Source organism: Penaeus vannamei, chromosome 18 (assembly GCF_042767895.1).
Source record: "Penaeus vannamei isolate JL-2024 chromosome 18, ASM4276789v1, whole genome shotgun sequence".
Classification (NCBI taxonomy): Eukaryota; Metazoa; Arthropoda; class Malacostraca; order Decapoda; family Penaeidae; genus Penaeus; species Penaeus vannamei.
The window spans coordinates 19,887,979-19,906,938 of NC_091566.1; the positions used below are offsets into that span (position 1 = coordinate 19,887,979).

At 39.2% G+C, this 18,960-nt stretch overlaps 1 protein-coding gene across 2 annotated transcripts; it reads right to left on the bottom strand.

Moving 5' to 3' along the window:
* Nucleotides 1–9,288: 9,288 nt before the first annotated feature.
* On the bottom strand, nt 9,289–18,956 carry LOC113806381 (cryptochrome DASH). 2 transcript variants are annotated; one of them, XM_027357506.2, is made up of 13 exons: nt 18,890–18,956; nt 17,066–17,164; nt 15,850–16,022; nt 15,032–15,128; nt 14,722–14,849; nt 14,339–14,487; nt 12,877–13,039; nt 12,486–12,611; nt 12,040–12,143; nt 11,028–11,185; nt 10,154–10,273; nt 9,708–9,881; nt 9,289–9,498 (listed from the first exon to the last, which is right to left on the bottom strand). In XM_027357506.2, exons 2-13 carry the CDS (start codon nt 17,132–17,134, stop codon nt 9,403–9,405), a joined length of 1,557 nt encoding a protein of 518 aa, XP_027213307.2. In that variant the 5' UTR covers nt 17,135–17,164; nt 18,890–18,956; the 3' UTR covers nt 9,289–9,402. The 2 variants fall into 2 exon arrangements, with proteins under 2 accessions (XP_027213307.2, XP_027213306.2); XM_027357505.2 differs by having other exon boundaries at nt 18,682–18,937.
* Nucleotides 18,957–18,960: the final 4 nt, after the last annotated feature.

Consider the following 18,960-nt stretch of genomic DNA (forward strand, 5'->3'; position numbering starts at 1 on the left):
TCCAGAAGTTTGTCTACCCATATGATTAGACGACCTTTGAAATTGCTCGAATCTGTGAGGATATACTTAAATGGGCGACAGTCAGTTAGAAAGTGAATATCATAGCCTAAAATAATTTCTTTGAAGTGAATGAGGGCCCACACCAAGTAATTAATCTCGGCTTAGTTCAATTTTCAACTTACAAAAGGTATGTAGCATCCATCGGTGGGCTGCATAAGGGCGGCTCCGAGGCCATCTGTGGTGAGGTAGAAAGTCTCAATGAAGTGGAGGAATACTTGTTGCTGTTCACCAGTCCATGTGAACGGAGTGTCTTTCTTGAGAAGGCAAGTCACAGGCTTGGATCAGTGTTTGCAGAAGAATTGACATTTTTTGACATTTATTTTCAAGTTTGCGTCGGCGAGGCTCTGGAATGTTTTTGGAGGCGATTAGTGATCTAAGTAAGTGGAAGGCTACATCTCCAATCAAGCCTTGCATAATTAGTGATATCAATCCTGAAAAGGTGATTGGCAAGCTCCTAAGACCAAAAGGCTGTCTAGTGAAAGCAAAATGTCCATGAGGATTGGCAAAGGTGGTGTGGTCCTTTTGAAGACGGATCCATTTCGACTTGCAAGAATCCATGCAAAGTCTATAGACGAAAAAAAATAATCTCATAGATAGAATGAAGAACAGCGAGTCCCTTCCCACAGTTGCAGTCAGTATTGACAAGCGCCGTCCCATCTGCAGATGTGACACGCACAGGTACCATCGAGTCAGGAAGAGAGAAGTGTGAGATTTGAGGTGACAATGCATGCAGGTGCAACGGTCTGGGGCGCTCAAGAGAGGGATGAGGAACCTGCTACCATGGAAATTTTTGTTTAGTGTCGTCGATCCTGATAGCGAAGAACGAGTGTCAGGTTTGGTCGTCCGGCGCCAGATCGACTGCAGGGGTTCCAGCGGAGACATGACAGCTGCATTTATTCTTGCAGGGTTAGAAGAGGTGTGCCAGACAGATAAACATTATTTTGGTGAGTGACGGTATCTCTGTTAGGTTGATGAATCTCAACTTTGTGCATGAAGTTATAGCTTAACAAGAGATCACCTGAGAGATGAGCACCATTTTCAAGGACTTACTGGAGTAAGTACATTGAAATTCGCGAGCATTGTGTTGGGGTTATAAAACCGAACTGGATTTTATTTCTTTATTGTTGAAGACCCAAGCACAAGCATTGTCAGGTCAACTGTCGAGTGCTGAATGATGATTCCGGCTCAAATCCGGCTGCTTAAGAACCTGACCGGCGATGTTAGCTCGGCCAGTTTGGGCGGTCCCGAGGCAGGAGTCGGCCAATCACAGGGCAGGTGCGGTTCTGGATTGATTACCAATCTGGAACCGCTACAATTGAAAGAGGGACGAGGCTGACGGTGCTACAACTGCCAATGTTATGTACAGGTTGCTCTTCAAAGACTGCACAGAGAAGTGTGTCCTTTCTCTGGTTGGTTCGTTGGTCAAGTTGCAGGAGTCACGATGTTGTCTTCCTTTTGTTCTTCTTTGTTTTGACGAGTTTAAATCCCTCGTCATCAATGTAGAGGTGAATCCTTGGTCCTTTATGGTCAGTGAAATCAGTCTCTCCCATAGGGTGGGGGGAGGGGGGATGAGGGGGTAGTTGGCAAGGCGGTGGCCCTAAGAACGTCCCTTTCCCCCCTCCATGGCAGGGTATTCAATTTGAGGTCTTTCGGCATGCACTTGTAGTTCAGCCACTGTCCCCATGGCGTTTGTCCGCCTCTACTGCAGGTAGTGGAAGAGCTTAGGCGAGTTGTACCATTTGTCCAGGTACAGTTCATAATGCTGCTCGAAGTAGCAAGCGTGGTCCATAATGTCAATCACAGCCTTCATGTTGGGAGGCACGTCGCCGCGGTCCTGTCCCATGTAAATATTAATAGATTAGCCAGCACCAGCACCTTCACTTACCTATAGGCAGTAGACCATTCAGAACCATGCCCTATTTATCGGCATTGAATCGAATCTTGGGGTGAAGTCCTGGGATGTAGACCAACTTGAAAGTCTCGTCAAGGACATCCAACACTGGCCGCAGCTTCTACAAACGGTCGATGTTGGCCCGGTGATCCATATTGTACGAGAAGTGGACACAGCATCGGCAAATGTAGGCGAGGAAATCAATCAGTCCTTGGACGCTAGTACTGCGAATAGGTTCACGGTTGCAGGCTCATGAGTAGGCGGAGGCCGATGAACGACTGCAGCTCATCTGGGTGACCGAGCTCTGCTTCACATACCGATTTGTTTCCCTCGCCATCGTTTCCGATAGCTCCGGCGTCAGGAAGGAGTCGAGAATCTCCTGACTCTGCATCCAGACAGTCGAAAGCGAGTCGAAATAGTACTCCATTTTTGCCTCCGAAGTTGGAAAGGGTTGTTAGGAGGCACATGTCCACTTTTTCTTCCGTGGTCCATACCTGGCCCTCATGATCTCAAAGACAGCTGATAAGGTTGTTTTTTTGACTGACAACGGTATTGCATAATATGGTTCTTCACGGGAAAGAGCTAGTTTTGCTAACTGATCTATCCTGTCACAGGTGGATATGACAAGGTATCTAGTATAGTGACACTTGTATACCCTGCTTGGATAGGCTAGAAATTTGGTGAAAGGTATTGATGGTTACCATGTTTTCTGGACTAAATGTTGTGAGTCTATAGAGTGCACCCTGGTTGTCAGAGAAGATAGATGTCGCTGCTGTTCACTCCCTTTTTTGATGGCGTAGTATATTGCTACCGACTTATCAGTTGTGCTTGTCCAGTTGGAAATCCTGCTGGTCCATGAGGATCAGTAAAAGCATCAGATTGTGAGTGGGGGGTACCTTGAGGGGGATGGAGAATTTCATCTATATATTTCAAATAATGGCCTTTTAACTCTGTCATTTAAGTCACGGATTTTGGCCTTGTTAATTTATCAATATGAACATTAACATGTGATCTATGCCGTGATAATGTAAGTGTTGCTTCTGGGATGTTGATAAAATCATTGTTGCCATACTCTGAAGCTGAGAATAGTCTGGTTTTTTTTTGGCCTTCCATTCTGTTAGTCTTTGAGATTAGACAATGCAAGGGAAATTTGTGGTTTGCATTGAATATGCAGAAGTCTGATGACGAGTATGGTGTTGACTTGAGTAATACGACTGAACGGATGGGAGGTCAAACTCTTTCCTCATGACAAGAACTATAGCAGTCATTGGGCATCCCAAAATTTTGAGGCAACATACTAACAACCGGGCTCCCATAGTCTATCCTGGGCCCAACAAGGGAAATGTACATCAACCTTAGGACTCTTAGGGAAGCACCTATGTATCTGTTACTTATGTATTTAAAAGGTCTTAAGCATTCCAGATAACATTCCCTGATGTTTTGAACAATATCCCGAGTGAAGTGGGAATTGCGTATGTAGGGAGCAGTCACTATAACACCAAGATACTTATGGGTATCAGTTTTTGCAATAACTTGTCCATTTAATCTTGGAATGTATGACAGTTTATGAGATCTGGAAATATACTTAGTCTTGATAGGGTTGATTATGAGTCCAAGGAAAGTGCACTTTTTACTGAATCTATGAACATACTCCCCCTATCAAAGACCTGAATAACTCACTATTAAGCTTGCAAAGATAGAGCATAAGGGTGTTAAATAATGAACGGGACAAAACTCCTTGTGAAGTTCCTAACTCGAGTTCACCATAGTTACTGTAGGTGCCGTGGTACTATACTTGCACTCTTCTCAAAGACGGATAATCCTTTATCCATAGCAGAAGCCTGCCCTTAACTCCTAGGAGAGTTAATTCATGGAGAATTGCAGTAGAAGCTCTGTCAAAAGTTCCCTTGAAATATATGAAGTAAGAAGACTGTGCATTACTTCCATTGGGGTACTTTGCCTTGCACATACTGTGTTCCTTTCCCCTCTTGGAAACGAAAGACTAATGGGTGAATTTGATCTTTGATCTGGTGGAGCAAACGATTGGGAAGAATCCTTTCATAGGTTTTAGAGAGACAGGATGTCAAAGAAATTGGTCTAAATTTATCAGGGCAACCTGGCTTTGGGATGGGAATGATGGTAGCTTGTTTCCAAGCAGTAGGCAAGATGCCTGTAGTATAGGTAAAGTTGAAGAGATCAAGATGGTTTCTTCTCTGTATCTGTATCTGCAATAAGTTCATGTCTTGTAAATGGTGCATCAGCCTCATCTAAAAGTTGGCACTGTTAGTCAATTTCAATTGTGTTTTGACTTAAGGGAGCATCTGCGTATGGATAATGGAAGATTATCGAGAGAAGAGTTTTCGCAGCATTTACAGCGGAGTGATAGCTACCCTTTCTGGATGAGGGTGGGAGTTGCATTGTATGCATTGCCTTTAATCTTGTGGATTTCCCTCCACATATTACTCGTGGAGGTTGGCGAGTCAATCGATTCTGCCCAGGCATACAACCTCTCTTCCCGCTTTTGAGTCATTATCTCATTAAGCTTTTTACTAAAGAAAACAAGGTCCCTAATTAAGTGTTTTATCTGATATACTGTAGACATTAACTTTCTAAGTAGCTTTATTTGAGGATCTTTGTTAAGGTGATATGCGCGTTTGCCCTTTGTCTGGCAGGGTTTCTGAGTTGGAGTTGGTAGGAATAGTCTTCATACCAGCAGCTAATCCTTTAAAAAAAAACTCATGATATTTAGTAGCAAGATGGTATCGCAGACGTGGCTGGGGCGAGCTTCTTTTAGCAAATGGGAGTGATAATTAATGCCCAAAGATCACCGACTAAGAAATGGACAACTTTCGCAGTGCTTGGGAGTGTGTGCTGATTGTATAGAGCTATATAATCTAATCTGCTACCTAGATAATGAGTCTTTTCAAATGGGTATAATAGGTGTATGGGGTCCCTGGTGTTTTGAAGATAATCATAATAAAACCCTACCGTTTTTACCTATGGTGCTTCCCTCATAGCAGAGGAGAGGATGGCGAGCATTAAAATCCCCACACAGTAAGATAGTAGCATTATCTATCATACTGTCGGGAGGTTTAGGTACCACTTCACTATCACGCAGGTTTTATACATTAATGATGGTGATGGTTTTACCACCAAGAAATATTTTAACACCAAGTTATTCAGCACATGTATTGCCACGTTTATCATCGATCACTTTTGATGGAATACTATTTTTAATGGAAATATCAAGTCCGCTTGTAGAGGGATTATCAATATTAAGTCTGTCGTGATATATGTATCCTGCATTTTTTGCATAACGAGCATCAGTTCTAACCTCCTGAAAGCAACACACATCAACATCTTTGGAGTGAAAATACTGAGCGAGGACCGCCTTGCGTTTCTGCAAACTGTTGATGTTTCAGGTAATACATTTCAACTGATTATTTTGATCCATCGATCATCACTTGGCCGTCCCAAGGCCCACTGTAGGTTGATGATGCCGTTGCTCGAGGAGGGCAAAAATCCTTTCCTGGAACTGCATCATCTGTTGCTGCATCGTGAACATCATCTTGTACATTTGTATAAGATCCTTCATTTCCCTGCTGGACTCTTGCTTGTCCTGCTGCAGTGAGGGATGAGCTGGTGCTGCAGCTGGTGACGTGGCCGGTGCCATGGCTTTATTTGCAGGGGCCATCACTGTTGACCTCTGCAGGTGTGGGAATTACCCCCACATCATTAAGACGAGGGGCTGGCCGGGGTTTCTCAGGGCTGCCTGCTTTGTTTGATTGGTTGCTTTTCTGTCCTTTGGGTAGTAGGCGCATAATGGAGAATTGGCATTATGCTCCTGATGGCAGTTCACACATTTCCGAGGGATGATTTTGCCTTCGGAAATCTGTTCTGCACACTCTGAGCTTTCATGTGAAAGTGCACAATATCGGCACCACAGTGCCTCTTGTGGACATGCACATGCTCCGTGTCCCCACTTTGAACAATTAGAGCAAAACGGGGTCAGGGATTTGAAGACGGCACACCTGAAGGGTGCCACGCCCTCAACCATTTTGATAGTTTTTGGGATTACCTCCTCCTCTGGGTCATCAATCCACTCACTTTCATGTGCTTGGCATGTACAACGCGTTCATTATAGGACGTCATTTCTTCAGTTTCGATTTCCCTCGGGACGTCGAACACAATCACGCTTGTGTATTTGCCTTTTCCATACACTTTTGCCTTTTCTAAAACTTCGCCACCTGCACCGGCAGTGGTTATGTGGACAAGAATTTGTTCGTTCTTGCACCTCACATACATTGTCCCTTCCAATTTTAAGTTCAATGGATCCCTTTGTCTTATTGTAAGGGTCCAATTTTAAGGCCTGGGATACCCACCGATATCTTTCTCCGTGTGTTCGAAGCTTGGTGTCGGCTTTGAAATGTGCGCACAGCTGGCCAGGGGGCGCAGCTTCCACAGAGGCAGGTAGTTGCCTCTTGTCCTTTTTCTTTGTTGGTTCCTGGGGGAGGCCACTGATATCTTCCTCGCGGAGGACACCATACCTGCTTTCAGTTTTCATGGGCGTGTCTGTCACCATTGTTCCGTTTGTGGGCGGGGTCATTCCCCGAGGATACAGGGCCCGACCTGACCTCCCTTTGCAGACTCAGCTATACGCCGCGCCTACACAGCACATCTGTGAACGTACTTAGTTTTTTTTACTTTTTTCACTATATGGTATATAGATCACTTTACAATCAGAACAAATGATAATGTGAAAAATTATCGCACACTGGAGCAATGTACGACTGGTAGGTCTCTGAAGACCTTAATTGTCAAGATAACAGAAATCCCGAAAGGACAGGTCAAGGTCACGTAGGGTCACTTAGCATGTCTGCATACTATGCTGACAGGATAATGGCCCCGCCGGAAGAAAGCAAAAAAGGTGATAAAGGAGCCTTTGCATGTATATTACATGCCACATTTAGTTGCTGGGGCGTATATATTCTTTTTTCAACTTTATCCCGATCTGCATAAATACATAGTCTTCATTAATCTTGCCATTATGAACGTCATCAATCTTATTATTACTGTATTTAATGGATAATTATTCATCTCTGGTGTTATGCTACTTTTTTGCTGTACACAACCCTAACAAGAGATCTGCAGGGGTAGATAGCATATTTTGGTGGGACCGAATGGGGCCAAAGTCTGGTATCGAAGCCACCTACCGTGTACCTCTGATCTTGTGTGTTTGGTGAATGAATCCGCCAATAAATGGGGCAATGGAATAAAAAAAATTGAGCCAGACCTGACCGTTCTGTGTAAATGGTTCTAGGATACTATGTCACGGGGAAACTATGTCGCGGACCTAATGTGCCAGATCGCGCTGTGACACAGCATCCGTTTCGCAAGTGGATAAAATGTCGCGGGGAAGGCACGTTGCCATTTATGTCAGTACATCGCTGTTCATTGTCGACAGATAAGATTAGGAAGAAGTGTTGAAATTGCAGCGAAAATAATTTAGTATATAGAATACATAATAACACTTGTATGTGACATAACCATATTTTTTTCCTCTAAGTAATGAAATATTTTGTGATGAGCATACCTTTATTGTTCAGTGGGGATCGCCATTACTTTGGCTATTTGATCCAGATATTGCAAATCTACAATGGTATGTTTCTAATTTTGTAATAAGGGATTTGATCCTCTTATTTACGAGCTGGTACTTCTGACCCGAGGGATGCTTCCTGCCAGCTGCAACCTCTGCACTCAGAAAATTCCTCTGGAAGGCGTTCATTGCTGCCTTCTCAAAATCTGTCATTATTGTCATTGGATTGCATGATAAACCAGGGGATATTAGCTTTACCACCTCGTACATTTAATTATATATCTCTTCATTCTTTCCTGACAAAAATGCATAGACGCAAGGATATGTTATACCACCAAAGTATGCATGGAGTGTGTACTGCTGCTTGTATCCGACAGGGGCCACTTTAAACGTTCTATCACCAAAGCAATGACGAGACGGCAAGAAATTTCAAATCAGTCTGCTGTGAAGATCATCACCTCATCATCTTCATAACGAAGGAAGGCCTCTCCGCTTAACGTTGTCCAAAATGGCTGAAGATCACACACACCTGCCTTTTGCCGCATTCGCCTCAGCGTCCTCTTGATGGCGTCTACCGTTGTATTAGATGAGCCCAGCCGACTTCAACTCTAGCGTAAAATGTGTTGACAATATGTGCGATGGGCTCTGCTGTTGCGGCAGCACGTTCCTTCATTGCTGCTAGTATCCCCTCCACCTCAGCCTTCCCAGGGACAGCAGGATGTCTGTGGATGGGGTTTTGCCACTTCACTATTTCCCCATTAACGGTGTGAACCCTGGCACCCCAGGTTCTGTCCGCATCTCCACATAACTTTGTCCTGATGGTCCCTTTCCTTCGTAAAGAGATGCTGGCCAACTCTGAGTTTCACAGTCGCCCGGTATGATATTATAATGTGACAGGCCTCGGGGACACTGACAAGAGAAGGTGGGGGAGGGTAATCTTCATTCAGTCCCTCGTACCATGAAACATAGAGCTCGGGGTAGGGTGGTAATGGAAGCTAGGTTGAGTTTTCTCCATGCTGAATATCTCACTCCTTGAAAATTCATTATTATAGCAAGATCACGTGTTGAAGCAGTAGCGGAAGTTAGAGCAATTAGGGTAGGTAAGGTCAGCGGAAACCTCGCGCAACACAGTCACAGCGACACACAAAGGTAGGTCAGCCAACGACCAGGTTATGTGAGGACACCTCGCGCGACACAGTCACCGCGACATAATGTCCATCAGACACTGAATCACCCCCGTCATACAGCTCCGAGACTTTCTTTCCAGGTCATAGTGCCCGCGATACATAGAGACCGTGCACACTCAAAGCATATCAGTAAGTGTGCACGAGTTTTTCACATTTTCAGCTTTAAGTGTATGTGATTTGGATCTCTTTACTTACAGGCCTAATGATTTGTGAACATTTTCATGCACTGGTGCAATATACAGCTGGCAAGTCTATGAAAACCTCAATTGTCAAAGTAACTTAATCCTTTCATGATAGGTCTAGGTCATGAAAGGTCACTATACACCATCTCATTCTATGGTGACGAGACATTGACTGGCGGGGAGGAGGGGTGTACAGCTGAAGTTAAAGAAAAAGAAAAGGTGCGAAGTGAGAGAGGGATCTGAGAGTCATGGAAGCTAATGATATGAGGTTTGGTATGAGGTCTAACTGGAGAAGTGTGTTTAGTGTTATGTAGGTGATTTTTTTTACAAACAAAAAATACTAGTCACCATGTGTAGAATGAAAATAACGAGGATAAAAAAGGGGTTTTATTGTTATAAAGTAGGGTACATTGAATACATCTACACAATAAATAAAAATTGTAAATAAATAAAAATGTAAATAAAATAATTCTCCAAAATCTATGGTTACTTTCCATTTCCACTGAAATAAAAATCTATTCCGCGCTTCTGGCCTGGTGGCATCCAGCTGCCTTTCTGTTTCTTGTTGCTGTTGCTGTTGTTCTGAAAAAAGAGGAACTATATGAAAACTAATCTTGCTAGGAAGAAACAGATTTTTTCCCAGAGAAAATGGCCATTTTTCTCAAAGAATAAGTTTACATAGGAGTCTAATTTATTTGTGTATAATTTTTATAGCTACTAGATCCTTAACAAAATTATCAACAATCATTCTGGAGGAAATTTTCCATTTTACTGCTCTTCATTTTCTTTACCATTTTGTGATCATGGCGTCCCCATTCTGGTGCTATGACAACAGGTTTGGGATAATCTTCGCCTAAGGAGACTCCAGCATTTGTCAATTCTGCAATGTTCATCTTCCACGGGGTGTGGATTCTTGCATTCTTAATGTTCTTGAGTTCTGGGACCCACACGCGTATAAAGTTACCCTGGAAGAACAATTTTTACAAATCTTAGGCATGTGCTCTTTCATGTATCATATATATCTGGTAAAAAGGAAAATATTCCATTGAATCGGTTTCTTTGTGTTAAATCTGTCAATTATTGAAATAAAATTGTGCAGTCAATAAGAATTATCAAAAAGGGTAGTTTCTCATTGTGTTAAAAATGTCAATCATGAAAATACTAATGCATACTCTTGTAAAAATTTAAAGGACAGAAACAAAAGAAAATAGGAAAAAAAAAAAATGCCTACACCTACCTCAGGATCATAATCCAATCCTTGCTTGACCATGTTGAACTTCCTGTTCTCTCTCGGGTCATTCCCAATCCCTGCTGCGTAGTTCCAGTTGCCATAGTTACTGCACACATCATGGTCAAGCTAAAAAAAAAAAAGGCAATATGCTTTATTTACTCAATTTTTTTTTTACATAAACGAGGGGATTAACCTATAAAAAGTAAAAATGAGCTTGACTGCTCTCTCTAAAATACATATATTACATGTTCACCATACCTGCTCACCATACCTGAACTAAATCCCCCCCACCCCACTCTAATGAGAAAAGAATGCATTAATAAAAAATACATAAAAATTATATAATATAATGAGCTGCCACCGGGGATGGTGTGTGCAGACTGAGTTTTTGTTTTCACACGCAAATCGCTTTAAAAGTATGTAGTCACAAAGGAGTCAATTACTGGTACTGCCTACCTCCCCTGTTTACCCTTTTCCTTGCTTTTCGGAAATATTTTATTGTCTTGTATTGCTATTAACCCTAAACTGACAGTGCCAGAATTTTCTGTGTGGCACTCATTCTGGTGACAACTGACTAGCCTTGTGAGCAGGGTGTTCGCTCATGAAAGGTAGGCTTTCCATGACGACAAATGCCATGCCCATCAGTAAAGCGTTTATAATGTTAATGACACAATAATAACTAAAATTAATCGGCATCCATTTTGAAAGCCCATAGAAAAAAAAAATCAAAAAAATCCAAAAACCTAAGGAAAGGGTAAATCAAGTAAGGTTCCCAGGTTTACTGACTGACTACTGGTGGTTAAGCACACTAGCTTTTGCAAAAAGCATATAAAAAAGTGAATACATATTCATCCCAATATTAAAGAAAAGTAATACTAACCAACTGAGATTCAAACCACTCGGCTCCAAGTCTCCAGTCAAGACCCAGGTCTTTGAGAAGGAAGGAGGCTACATTCTGACGTCCACGGTTGCTCATCCACCCAGTCTCCTTCAGCTCTCGCATGTTTGCATCGACAAAGGGGACTCCAGTTCTTCCATCTGTGGCAATGATCATGTTCAAATACAACAACAAAAGCTTTTAACATGATTAAAAAATATATATATATGGATAACCCATACTAAGAACAAAGAATATATTCTTTACATTCTTTACATTCTATTTACCCTTTCTTTCTTTTTGCTTTGGTGCTGCAGGTAACTTTTACTGGTACTACTTTATGGTCATACAGGAAAAAATAATCCTACATGAAACAGATTATTGAGGATTATCTACCACATCATTAGCTAAGGTTATTTGCAGTACCTAAATTAAATGACTGGATACAATTTGCTATACACCATGAACAGTTAATTCAACAGTTTTAAAATCTTTAACTTTAATAATAAGACATTACTATATTCAGAACCAGCCAGATCCATGAAAAAATTCTATATTTGATCTTGCTTCCCCACAATCCCTTGCTTCTCGTTATTGAGGGAGGGCTTAAGAGACAGAGACTGAACCTTGCTAAATATATGGAAAACTGTATTTGTACTCCATTTGCTCTTCCCTGTTTACCCTTTTCACTACCATACTAACCTCAAGCACTCAACAATGTATGACATCTATATTTTGTCCTAATGCTTAAAACATTTTAAACCTTTCCATCACAATACTTTATCACAGTGCTGTATGACCTTCGATGTCTGGCACATCTATTTCTTTATGGATTCCCAGAACGGCTAATGGTCAAAACTTCCTTACCCGATGTCTTCGCCCCCTAGCCTCACTATCACTATATTTTGAATATGCCACTAATTACCTTAGACAGTGACACCGCAGAAGACAGTGACACCGCAGAAAATTTTCAATAACTAAATAAACTGATCTTGCTACCCTCAATCAATCCTACCTTTCCACATCTCGAAGAGCTGCGCATTCCGCTTCCAGTGGACCTTCTTTCCCATGATTCCAGAGGGGTAAAATACCCTGTCTCCAAATTTCATGCACACAAATCTGGAATCATAGAAACACAATTTTATTATTTCTATTTTCATTACATTTCAACCTGAAAAGAAAACAAAGAAAATATATCGCTTCATCTTACAAATAAGAATATAAGTTTCAAAACCAATCTAACAAATGAATTTTGAATTTTTTCATATGTTTATGGTTACTGTTACTGATTGAGAATACTTTTGAAATACTTTAATAAATATAATAAATATCATAAGAATAACTAATAATAAATATAGTGTATGAGGCAAACCATATGAGAATTCAGCACCCAGGTATAGTTATCAAACATTTCCATTATTTTTAGTTTCATAGTCAAGAGATTTAGCCCACTAGTCTTACCTAAAATAGTCTCTCCAAATCATTTCAAATATCACCCAATATGTGCTCTTGTTAGCAACTCTCTGGCTCTCATATTTCTTGATCTCGTTGAAGATGTAACGTGGAGACAGACAACCATGGGCTAGCCTGAAAAATTGTTCAGATTTAGGAAATATCTTCACAGACTCTTAATCTAATTGACAAAGCACTGTAAATATATGAGAATTATGTAAAATTATTTATATTTACAATTCATACATAATCATCATCAGCAAAATGTCCAAAGCTAGCAACTCCTGCCCATTAGCATACTAAAACCTCTAAAACAACTTGTACAGTATATATGTGAGCATTATTTAAGCCTATGGAGAAGTTAAGTATCACTTGATTTTCATTGGGATCAAAACCTTACCATGGACTGAATTTTGTGGAATAAGCTTCACCCAGGAGACCATTTCTTGTCTCCTTGTAGTTGGCCACATTGTTGGTATCCCAGAGGTAATTCTTGACTCTTGCTAAACCGGATGTCTCACCCCCAGAGAAGGGGAAGGCAGTTCTTTGGTCCATGGGCAATTCTAGGGGTTAAAGAATTATGCCATTCATTAGGCATAAAAGTTGTATGTATATGTGTGCATGTGGGGTGTGGGAGGTGTGGTGGAGGGGGAATAATACACCTGTTGAATCTTTTCTTTAACAATGCACTATGTAAAATATTCAGGAAAAAAATGTAAATGCAACAATGTTTTTGACTTTTTTTCATAATAAACAAAGAAGACAGATATATAGAGAATGTGCATTGTTAATAATGTTCTATCTTCTCAACTACAACATCATTACATAACTGTTTATCCTTTTAATACGAGATGGTTCTCTAAAGAATTCCATTACTGCACTAGGAGCTTGGTGGATACACTCTATACTTTGTCATCTTAGTTATTTTAGAAATGCTATACTACCTTATGTCACTTTTTGCTTCAAATTCCTTCAACAATACATTATGAACCAAGAAATTGCTGGCAAATTAAAATCTTCATTTTCCTAATATATGTGGTACATGCTTTCTTATTCAAATTCCTTCTTTTCCTCAAAACCTGAGAGATTAAAATGAATCATAAATAGATTCTTCAACTCATAAATATTTTGATAAATAAATAAATAGACAGTTACTTAATGAATATACATAATTACACAATATCAGATCTTAGACCTACTGGATGCACGAATATGCTCCCATGTAGAAAATTGAGAGCTCAATGCTCAAAGGCCAATTAGGATGGGGCTCTTACACTATTTCCACTGGTAAATGAGGGGGAATGAACCATCCATGAGCTATGACTGGGAGAGAGCCAGCTCAGGATGGATATTATTTAAATGCAAGATCCTATCCCAGCTTGCTGTGACCTATGGTGCAGGGTGCAATATCAAAAACTGAATGACAGGAAAATATTAAAAAATGATAAACACAACAAAATGTTAATTACTGATACTTGCAAAGAGTTGAAGAGTACCTAAAGAGAGATGGAGTATGTGCAAGGGAAACAATGTATCATCATCATGGTACAGCATATAAAAATTAAATGTAAAGGTTGGAATCTGACATAGAAGCAAAAAATCCTTAAGCAGAAAAAGAAACAAAATTGTTACAAACATCAGGCAGGGAATCTTGACGCCTTATGGAAGTGTTCGTGTGGGCTAGGCCAACAAGCCATATAGGCCTACCCAGGAGGGTCTCCCATCAAGTAAGCCTCATGCCCAGATTTTGGACAATGTGCAGGCAGCAAGGCAACCGGACCAATGGGTTAAGCCTGTCATCAGAAGCTAACAAAATATTTACCTTTAAAGAAAGAAAGAAAAGAAAAACTAAATATACCAACCTTCAACTCCTAGTTTTGAGAGTGTGGGGATTTCTCCCAAATCGAGATTCTCAGGCAATGGTTTCAACTTGTCAGGCATATTACACATGCCACGAACTCGGCTCTGGGCTTCTACTGCTTTACGGAAGTTGGTGTATGTGTCTGGGACTCTGGAAACAAAAAAGTTTACATCACTAGTACCACTTTCAAAGACATGGAGTTCTATTCAGTTGCTCATTCATCAGTGTAATAAAAAATCCTATTATTTTGACAGCGTGTTCTTTAGCATTACAGTGTAAACCTATATAAGATTAATCTTTTAAAAATGTCCCTCAGACTAAAGCTTTATTCGATCAATATTACATCAAGAATAAAAAATATATTTACAATGCAAACCAACTTACTTATTGATGGGGAATGGCAGATCTGTCTTGTGATACAGAGTAGCACCCCAAAAGGAGTGCACATTAACACCTGCGTCTTTACACCTGTCACGCACGCTTCGTTCGACATCTTTCTCCTCTTTCGTCACCTATTGAAAAGTTATTGAATCATTTCCAAATTAATGATAATATATATGAAAATAAGAAAATACATACATAGCTTCACAATGACAGATTAATATAAAATAAAATAAAGGATTTTAAACTGTTCTGAGTGCATGTCCCCAACAAAGTAAATCACAATGATTGTTGCATTGCAAAAGTTTGTTACCTCTTCCTGGAACACAAGGTGGGAAGTAGTAGCAGCAACAGACTTTATCAGGAAAGGTAACACCTCTTCTGGTTTACCAATTCGTACCACCAGGTCACTGCAAAAAGAAATAATTATTGTAGAAAACCCTTTCTGGGAAGCATATAGATAGATATACTTATCAAAGCCTAAAGAAAATAAGAAAATTAAATAAAAGACTCTCCTAAGCCATTCGTAACTGAAGATTATCATAAATCTGGCAACGAACAGCTAATGTAAATTCATTTTAAAGAAAAATGTGCAAATCAATGTTGGATATAATACTACTTCATTCAATTCAAGATAGTATAAAAAATTGCAGATTTTAAGAAACCTATAAAAAATCACATTAAAATGATAACACTAGATCAGCTGTTCCTAACCTTATACCTTGATGTGTAAGAATTAAGAATTATGAATACAGAATTAAGAGCACTGTCATTTAATAATAGAATATAATCATTTTTACTGTATCTTTCAGAACCCCGAATGGAAATCATTGCACTAGATAAATACAAAAAAAAATAAAATGAAAAATAAAAAATAAAAAAATAAATAGATAAATAAATAAATAAATAAATAAATAACAAATGAATAAATAAATAAAATAAGTAGATGAATAAAAAATAATAAGAAGCTTTATGAAATACCAAGTAATCTTTAGATTTCAGAGATTACAGGTTTCATCAAAAACATAGATCAGTTCAAGAGACAACTACAGATTTCAAGAAACATTAAAATAGATTTGCAATTAAAGATACATTTCAGATTTCATGAGTCAGTCAAAAGTCAGTGCAGACCTTCCTCTGTTCCTTAGTGTTGCCCTTAAGTCCTCTACGCTCTCCTTCAGGAACTTTGCACGATGAGGTCCTGTCTTGGGAAATCCGAAGTGATAGGTGCCTTTGAAATGCCTCGGATCAAAGCAGTAAACTGGAACCACATGATCTGCATTGATATTTGCTTTTGTCAGGATCTGTAATGGAGAAAGAAGGCATTATTAATGCTTTTCTTTGTTGTTTTATTTTGTTTTAACCCAATGGCAATGGGGTTATGTAATGCCCCCTGCAGCATTTTTTGAATGTTGTTCCACACTAACTCAACAAGTAACTCTAGCCACCTACGAGTCAATTAGTGGGTTGTAGTGACATCCCAGATTTTCCCATTCCTTGAATTTGTGGGATTTTTATCAACATCAATACTGTTTTTGTAATGGATATCATGATTATTTCTATGTTCTGGGAATACTAACAACAATAAAAACAATATTTTTTGGAAACCATGGAAGTGTAATAGGACTAGTAATTGACTCCTTTGTGAAGAACCCTTTGCTGAACCATCTCTGTGTAAGTATAATTAATGAACTAAAACTGCTCTAGATGTGGAATATTATTTATACCATCCACATCCAATGGGTAAAGACATTCCTTGTGCGAGGAAAATTTAAATGCATCTTCATAACCTCAACAGATTTGATAGTCAGACAAATATCACATCTTCATAAAGTCACTTCTTAGTTGTGCATTATCCTTAGCTTTTACCCAGCTTTGGCATAATATTGTACCTTGGGATTATAGCATCTTTGAACAAACATAAAAAATCTAGAGTAAATTAAATTAAATAAAACTAAATGAAATTGAAATTGAAATATGTTGCACAACTTTTTATGAAAGGGCTGAAATGTACATAGAGATCAATAAGTCAATACAAGCTGCAACATGACCATAAACCAATCACTTTTCCCATATGATACACTTTCTGTGTTCTCTTACACAATGACTTATGGATACAGGACTTTACACACACACAAAAAAAAAAAACTAAACATAGGTACTTCATTATACTCTCAAAAGTTATAGCATCTGCATTAACAAACTTCTCGTCAAAAGCTAATAACACAATATGATCTACAGTTACATTTTTCTCTGAAGAATTTGAAACATTAGTTCAAATAAGCTCTACAGTATAACACTGCCATTATATTCCTCAAATAGAATGAATAAAAAAAATTGTATTTACCTCATTATCATGGTAGCGAAGGTCATTCCTTAACCAGCAAAAGGCAACAGATTTGTTTGTAGCAACCATCTTCCCAGGTGTAACTTTGATACTGGATGCCTGAAAGAAGAAGTAATCTTTTACAAAAGAAATATGAAATAATGTTATAATAAACCATGATATGAAATCATTAAACTCAACAGGAAAACAGTGTTTTAACCCTGCATTAACAAAGATTTGCACATATGAATCTAGAAGGCCAATAGACTCCATTTTCTTTGATTTGATGATAAAACTTTCTCTCCTTTCATTCATATTCAACTTACAGGTGTCATAAATTATTTTAATAGTAATGTCTACACTATCATGAGTGTGGCAAAAATGGTGAGGTAGTAGAACCAATTATTAAACCAGTAACATTTCATGAAACACTAGTCTAACAAATCTATTGGAAGATTCTGATGAAGGTGATGCTGCTACAGATGACAGACTCAGACCTCTCCAAATTAGCATCAATATATTTATGTAATTTTAACAGATCTCATGTTTTAATGCCACAAAGTCCTGATAAAAACATATAAAAAATATAAAGATATGTAACAATCTCTCAAATTTCATATCATCACACAATTTACACCTGCAATACAGATCAACTTCAATTCTCTGACAGGGATACACTAATCCTACAGAAGTAAATTGCTGTTAAACACCAATTAAACTAGCTACATGTTATTTTCGCTACAAATTCAAGATGCATGTTTCAGATGAAATCTACTGCTTGAACTTAAACTTGATCTTATTCATTAGCCTTTTCTAGTGCTTCTTCAACTATATCACACTACAGATCAATAATGAAGCTACAATATACATCCCTGAGTGGACAAACGAGAGTGCATTTGCCACTGAGCCTTCATCTTCTCATCACAACTTGTCCTGTACAGTTTGTAGTAATTTGGTTAATTGTTGAGGTATAAATGCACTAAACTTATTAAGGACAAATCTACAGTAAAAAAATCAATCTGCAAGCATGAATGGTATAAAGACAAAAAGAACGCTGAAAACACTACTCACAGTACCCAAAGAGCATACCCAGTCATGGCAATTTAGATGGTTGAAAAGATTTGTGACACGGAGTTGGGCAAGTAAAGAATTGCTGTTTATCATTTTGTTTCACAAAGCCATCCAACATTAAAATTATCAATGATCAATGGTGTAATCTGCATGAATCTGTTGTTGTTCTCCATCACAAGAGATCAATTTAGGAAATACAAGATAGTATTAGCATTAGTTTATGATGTCACTACACCCTTACTCACAGAAAGTCCCTGTTACTCCAGCCACAATACTTGGAGGTATTACTGGGAATCCACAACAAATACCAAATCCTTCCTGACCCAGGGCTTCCCCTTGGACCCCCACCCCATCTTAAATTCATAGACGTGGCTATTCTTACGACCTGATGTAACAAGCATTTATGGACTATTCCAACGACGTGGGGGAACTGGACCTGTACCGAAAATTTACCATATACACTTACTCTCCTGAAAATATATACACAAACCAAATAATACTCTAAACGTCACCTCAAGAAATTGCACATCCTACATCTACCTACATAGCTAATTACGTGTTCTCACCTCACGAAGTTTGGTAACGTTCTGGTGAAAATGGTTCCTCTGAAGCTTTAACACTCTCCCGCCGACGCTCCTACTACACGAAATCATATGAATATACCTTCCTTCCGTTACAAATATCCACCCTTCAGATTTATAACTTGACTTCACTGTTACTTCAGACGGTCTTATGACAAAATAATTAGGAATGTAGAAACGCGTCTGCTCGTACCTAGACCTCCTTTCCCTCTGGCACGTGTGAATGGCCCGCCGCTCAGCTTGTTTTGTTTACATAAATGTTTG